General features: G+C 41.7%; 1 protein-coding gene across 1 annotated transcript in view; it reads right to left on the bottom strand.

Annotated features, from left to right (window-relative positions):
• The window catches only part of LOC135090407 (heterogeneous nuclear ribonucleoprotein L-like), a 216780-nt gene that overhangs the window by 160847 nt on the left and 48433 nt on the right, over positions 1-7500 (bottom strand). The window contains 1 exon segment of the mRNA XM_063987161.1: positions 6007-6060. Coding sequence (XP_063843231.1) covers positions 6007-6060 — 54 coding nt within the window.

Raw genomic sequence — 7500 nt, 5'->3', positions numbered from 1 at the left:
CCAATCCTCCTCCTCCTCCTCCTCCTCCTCCTCCTCCTCCTCCTCCCTCTTCCTTCTCTATCTCCATCAACCATTTTTTTCCCCTCACACTAACTTCTCTCCCTCTTCCTGCAATAACTTAACACTGAGAGAGAGAGAGAGAGAGAGAGAGAGAGAGAGAGAGAGAGAGAGAGAGAGAGAGAGAGAGAGAGAGAGAGAGAGAGAGAGAGAGAGAGAGACTATAATGATGTGGCTTTCCCGACAATTGGAAGGCCAGTCACGCCTTTAAAATCCCATCCGACACAAATCTTACCTCGAGAGAGAGAGAGAGAGAGAGAGAGAGAGAGAGAGAGAGAGAGAGAGAGAGAGAGAGAGAGAGAGAGAGAGAGAGAGAGAGAGAGAGAGAGAGAGAGAGAGAGAGAGAGAGAGAGAGAGAGAGACGGATGGGATAGGAGGGAATGAGAGAGAGGGGAAAAGAGAAGGAAATAAGTGAAGTGGAGAAGAAACAGAGGAAATAGGGAAAGAAAGACAGGGAAGGGAAGGAAAAGGGAGGAATGAAGGGGAAGAGAAGGACGGTGAAAGATAAAAAGAAAAGAAATAGAACGAAAGGGGAGAGGAAGAGAGAGGAGAGGGAAAAACAAGGATGGGAAGCGATGAAAACGGAAAGAAAGAAAGGGAGGAGGGACGATGTTAAGAGAGGGAAAGAGAGGAAGAAAGGAGAGGAAGAGAGGGGAGGAGATGGGAAGAAGGGGAAGGAGAAGGGAAGAGCGAGAAGAGAGGGGAGGAAATGGGAAAGGGAAGGATGGAGAGGGGAAGAGTGAGGAGCAGGAAGAAAGAGGAAGGAGAGGAGAGGGGAGAAGAGGGAAAAAACAGGAAAAAAATAAAAGATGAGTGAAAAGCAAAGGGAAGGGAAAAAGGAAAAAAGTAAACAGGGAAAAGGGAAGGGAGAAAGGAGGAAAGGGAAAAATTAAATGATGAAAAGGAAAATGAGGAAAAGGGGGAAAAATTACGACAAAACTGATGAAGGGAAAGTGATTCAAGTAAAAGGAAAAGGACAGAGAAAAGATGAAAGGGGAAAAAAGGAAAATGAAAGAAAATGAGAGAAAAGAGGAAAAAATTAGGAAGGAGCAAAAGAAATCATAAATAAAAGTAGCATTAAGAAAAAGGGAGACGAAGATAAAAGAAACAAAAAATAAAACGAGAGAAAGGAAGAAAAACGAGAATAGGGGTGAAGAAAAGAGGAAAAGATTGAATATTAGCGAAAAAGATGAGTGAAAAGAAGAAAAACACGAGATAAGAAATAAACAAGAGAGGAGAAAAAATAAAAACAGAACAAAGAGAATAGACAAACTGCAGAAAATCGGAAAAAAACGACAAAATTAAGAAAAAAAGGAAAAAGAAAAAACTGAGAAAACAGACAATAAAGGAAGACAAAGAGAAGAGAGAAATAACAAAGGAAGTTAAGAACAACATGAGTAAAGAGACAAATAAACATCAAGAAAGAGGGGAAGAGAAGGGATAAACAGGACACAGGAAGAGAGAAAGAGGGGAAAGAAGTGAGAGGAAGAGGGAGAGGGGAGGGAGAGGGGAGAGGGAGAGAGGGAGAGGGTACTTAGGCCGTCGTCTCCCCTTCTTCAAACTCTGAATCTGCTTCCCTTGGCATGAGGTACTGAAGGTAACGAGGAGGAGGAGGAGGAGGAGGAGGAGGAGGAGGAGGAGGAGGAGGAGGAGGAGGAGGTGGAGGAGGAGGAGGAGGAGGAGGAGGAGGAGAAACAGACTTGACGAGGGGAGGAAAGAAGAGGACTGATTGAGACTGAGGAGGAGGAGGAGGAGGAGGAGGATTGAATAAGACTAAAGACGAGAGAGAGAGAGAGAGAGAGAGAGAGAGAGAGAGAGAGAGAGAGAGAGAGAGAGAGAGAGAGAGAGAGAGAGAGAGAGAGAGAGAGAGAGAGAGAGAGAGACGGATAAGGAGAGAACACTGTAAGAGGAACGGAAGAAAATAGAAATAAAAGAGGAGAAAAATGGAGAATTAGAGAAGGGGAGAGAGAGGAAGAATGAGAGAGGATAGGGAAGAGAGGGGAAGAGAGGAAAAGAGAAGGGTAGTGAGGAAAAACCGTGGCATGTTGCACGAGAGAGAGAGAGAGAGAGAGAGAGAGAGAGAGAGAGAGAGAGAGAGAGAGAGAGAGAGAGAGAGAGAGAGAGAGAGAGAGAACAAAGCGTTACCATGGCTACAGAAGAACGAATTAACATGTAGCGGTATTACACACACACACACACACACACACACACACACACACACACACACACACACACACACACACACACACAAGCGCCAGACAGCCACAGCTTAACACAAAAATCAATATTCATCAAAACTACGATACTTCTCTCTTCCTCTTCCTCCTCCTCTTCCTCCTCTCTTCTCTTCAACTCATCTTTCTCATTAATGTTTCTCATGATTCCTCTTTCAACGTGTTTATTTTTCTCTCTCTCTCTATCTCTCTCTCTCTCTCTCTCTCTCTCTCTCTCTCTCTCTCTCTCTCTCTCTCTCTGATTCCTTTCCCCATGTTTATTCTCACTTTCCCCTCTTCCTCTTTCCGCTTTTCTCTCCCTTAATACTACAAATCATCTACCTGTTCTCTTTCATCTCTTTCTTTCGTCTTTGTTATTCTTTCCACCTCCTTCTCCTCTATTCCTCTACTACTGTTTGTTTTATTTTTCTCTTCTTCTACTTCTCTTTGTGTATCTTTATTTTTACTCATCTTCCTCTTCTCCTCCTTAAATACGAGTATTTCAAATTCCTATCACTTATCTCTCCTCTTCCTCAGCATCCATTATTCCTCTTCTTCTTCTTCCTCTTCCTCATCAAATATTATTCCTTTTCTTCCTTCCTCAGTACTTATTCTTCCCTATCTACCTCTTCCTCCGTATCTATTCTTCCTCTTCCTCTTCCTCTTACATAGCATCTATTCTTCCATCTCTTCCTCTTCCTCTGCTCTCCTACACTCTTCCTCTTCCTCCTCCCCTTATTCAGCATCAATTTTTCCTTCTCTTCCTCTTTCCCTATTCTCCTCCTCTTCCCCACAACCTTTCCTCCTGCTCTTCCTCTTCCTCTATTCTCCTCCACTCTTCCTCTTCCTCCTCCTACATAATTCAAATTCTCCTCTTGCACGTGTCTACTTTTGCTTCTACTCTTTCTTTCTCCTCTTCATTTATAATAATAATCTTCCTCTTCCTCTTCCTCCTCCTCCTTCTCTTCTTCCTCCTCTTGCACCAAATATATTACTTTTATCAGATCTTTTATAAAAAATACAAGTAACCCGAGAGAGAGAGAGAGAGAGAGAGAGAGAGAGAGAGAGAGAGAGAGAGAGAGAGAGAGAGAGAGAGAGAGAGAGAGAGAGAGAGAGGCATATGCTGTCCAACGCGCTAAGGAAAACAAGATGGCCGCCGCATTGCTCCTCAACTCTGTCCCACAAAGACGAGAGAGAGAGAGAGAGAGAGAGAGAGAGAGAGAGAGAGAGAGAATTGTGTGTAGTTCTCTCTCTCTCTCTCTCTCTCTCTCTCTCTCTCTCTCTCTCTCTCTCTCTCTCTCTCTCTCTCTCTCTCTCTCCTCGGAACAAACAGCTTGCTTTATCACTGCACGTGTTTTCTCTCTCTCTCTCTCTCTCTCTCTCTCTCTCTCTCTCTCTCTCTCTCTCTCTCTCTCTCTCTCTCTCTGACAGTAAATGCCGTAATATCTTTGGTTTTAAATTACTTAGTTGTTAAAATAAACTTGATATTACCCTAGGGGTGAGAGAGAGAGAGAGAGAGAGAGAGAGAGAGAGAGAGAGAGAGAGAGAGAGAGAGAGAGAGAGAGAGAGAGAGAGAGAGAGATATCAAACGGGAAAGGAAAGGAAATGTAAGAATAGACGAAACGAACAAGAAGAGGAGGAGGAGGAGGAGGAGATGGGGAAAAAAAGGCGTGTGAATGAGCTCTTCCTTGCCAGCAGTTATGGAGGAGGAGGAGGAGGAGTGCTTGTGGGCGTGATCCACACCCTAATTGTAACACCCGGCGTCTACACGAGAGAGAGAGAGAGAGAGAGAGAGAGAGAGAGAGAGAGAGAGAGAGAGAGAGAGAGAGAGAGAGAGAGAGAGAGAGAGAGAGAGAGAGAGATAATGATAGTGTTGATCCAAGCCACAAGCTGGTTCCGCCCTCACGCCCATCACCACCACTACCACCACCACCACCACTACCACCACCACCACCACCACCACAATTTCGCTAACCACAGTTCCAACCACAACACCGCCGGATGTTCCTGCCCACAATTCAATCACACTAAACAAAAACAAAGAAAAAAAGTAGAATGAAAATATATAAAGCTGAATCAGACTCACGTGTATTGCATTGAAAAATAAAGAATAAAAAAAATAAATAAAAAATGGATACAGTATGTGCCCAATATCAGGATTCCTCCCCAAACACTCCCTCCCTCTTTCCCCCTACTCTTTTTTTTTCCCCTTTTTCCCCCTCTCCCTATAACATGTTAGCGAGGCCGCCCTGTAGTCAATCACAACTGAGGCCAAACGAACAAACAGTCAAGCTAAGCAAACAAACATACACTATTGGGGAAAAACAGCGCTAACTATTTTTTTTACTGAAAATTGGGGAAAAAATACAAAAACCTACGATATTAGAAAAGTTGGATTCGATATTTTTTTACTTTTATTTTTTGTATTTCATTCAGAAGGGACGAATAATTACTTACATTTTTTTTTTGTTTTCTTAAATAAAAACATCCGAAAAAAAAAGTAAACTAATCAAGCTTACCAAAAAACTAATTGAAAGAAAATACACCGAAAAAAAAATGTTAATTAAAAGAATAAAAAAAAAATAGGAAAGCAACAAGTTCACTATATACAAATACATAAAAAAAAATACAAAAAATCTGGGCAAACAAATATACATAGCTGAACTCTTTCTCTCTCTCTCTCTCTCTCTCTCTCTCTCTCTCTCTCTCTCTCTCTCTCTCTCTCTCTCTCTCTCTCTCTCTCTCTCACACACACTTAGGGCTACAAATATAAGGGCAGATGCCGTTACTTACCAAGGGCGAGAGGCAAGCTACAGGAGAGCACGTGTGTAAGGGGGGCACTTTGGGGGCAGGGGGGGCCGCAAATGTATGAATCTGGGGGTCTATGGAGGGGGGGATAACATTGTGTTCTTGGGACTATTCAAGCTCAAGCGTTCGTGTGTGTGTGTGTGTGTGTGTGTGTGTGTGTGTGTGTGTGTTAACCATCCACCCATACACGGTTGTTCCTTTTTCTATTTCCTCTTTCGTGTGTGTGTGTGTGTGTGTGTGTGTGTGTGTGTGTGTGTGTGTGTGTGTGTGTGTGTGTGTGTGTGTGTGTGTGTGTGTGTGTGTGTGTGTGTGTGTGTGTGTGTCAGGAGGGGTAAAGGGTAAAATACAAATTCATGCGTGTGCGTGCATTTGCGTGTGACTTAGATTATTTTGTGAAAGTGTGCACGAAAAATGGCGTGTGTGTGTGTGTGTGTGTGTGTGTGTGTGTGTGTGTGTGTGTGTGTGTGTGTGTGTGTGTGTGTGTGTGTGTGTGTGTGTGTGTGTGTGTGTGTGTGTGTGTGTGTGTGTGTGTGTGTGTGTCGTGACGTATACACATGTCATTTAAGTGTGTGTGTGTGTGTGTGTGTGTGTGTGTGTGTGTGTGTGTGTGTGTGTGTGTGTGTGTGTGTGTGTGTGTGTGTGTGTGTGTGTGTGTGTGTGTGTGTGTGTGTGTGTGTGTGTGTGCAGCGGCGGCCAAAAGCGTCATAGCAAGGCAGTAGCAAGCACGACGCACGCACGCACGCATGCACGCACGTATAAAACTGGAGAACGTGCCGTATAGTGGTGGTGGCAGAGTTCAAATTCGTGAAAAAAAAAATAAAAATAAATCACAAAAAAGACAATAGAGTGAGTGGGTGAGTGAGTGCGTGTGCGTGTGAGTGAGTGAGTTTGAGTGAGTGGAAAAGTCCCGCTTGAGGGAAGTACTTACTGGGTTCGTCTCTCCTGTAGTCTCGCACGCCTCCCCCATCAGCTCGCTACTCACCTGCAATTAGAGAGATGTAGGTAAGACACAGGTGAGGTAAGGTACACAAGGTAACACGATCCATAAAAGGTTAAATATTCCTAGGCACAGGTGAAACACAGGTAAGATACACAAAAGATGAAATGCACCAGAAAATAAGGTAAAGTATTCCTAGGCACACGTGAGACACAGGTGAGATAAGGTACACAAAGTAATACGCTCCAGTAATTAAGGTAAAATATTCCTAGGCACAGGTGAGACAGGTGAGGTAAGGTACACAAAGTAATACGCTCCAGTAATTAAGGTAAAATATTCCTAGGCACAGGTGAGACAGGTGAGGTAAGGTACACAAAGTAATACGCTCCAGTAATTAAGGTAAAATATTCCTAGGCACAGGTGAGACAGGTGAGGTGAGGTACAGAAGGTAATACGCTCCAGAAAATACGTAAGGTATTCCTAAGCACAGGTGAGACACAGGTAAGATACACAAAAGATGAAATGCACCAGAAAATAAGGTAAAATATTTCTAAGTCAAAACAGGAGATAGGTAGGTGAGACATGGCTGACAAAACTAGATAAATAAAACAAATAAAAAAAAAAAATAATAATAATATCAAATGTTCCTAAATCAAAAGTGATGACATACAGACATACTGATAACAGAACATAAAGTAACAACGAAATAAATAAAAATAACAAGGACGAACATTTCTAAATAAAAACACAAATAATACTAATAAAAGAACATGTGTAACAATGAACACTGCTTACCGAGGCGTAGATTAAGCGATCTGATAGAGGTCTTTAAGTGGCATAAGGAACATGACATGACACGACGAACAAAATCCTAAGGGTCAGTAATCTAGGCAAGATAAATAACAGGTTTAGGCTTCACAGAGGTACATTAAAAAGGGAAAAAGAAACTGGTTCTCAAATAGTGGTAGACGAATGAAAACACACTGTAATTGGGTTGTTAGTACTATGGCAACAAGAGAAAGAAAAAGGAGACAAATTCACGGATGGGGGTAACAGGTGCAAACAGGTAAGCAAGTGTTGCACAGGGACTGCCAAGTGTAGGCCTCATGGCTTCCTGCAGTTTCCATTATTATATTTTGTTCTTATGTAAACTGTTAAAATAAACTTAAATAGGAAGGATAGAATAACTAAAGGAATGTTAATTATACACTCGTGGGAAGATACAAGTAAGAAGTGCAAGGTTAAGATAAAACACTCTAATCATACAGGTGAGACCAGATGAAGATGAATCAGATAAATGTAAAGACAAGGTACAATTACATGATTTATAAGATGCAGGTACAGTAAAAAAAAATAAATAAAAAAAAAAAATAAAAAAAAAAAAATATATATATATATATATATATATATATATATATATATATATATATATATATATATATATATATATATATATATATATATAAATGAATAAATAAATAAATA

The sequence above is a fragment of the Scylla paramamosain genome, chromosome 35 (genome assembly GCF_035594125.1).
Source record: "Scylla paramamosain isolate STU-SP2022 chromosome 35, ASM3559412v1, whole genome shotgun sequence".
Taxonomy (NCBI): Eukaryota; Metazoa; Arthropoda; class Malacostraca; order Decapoda; family Portunidae; genus Scylla; species Scylla paramamosain.
This window is presented reverse-complemented; position numbering and strand designations above follow the sequence as displayed.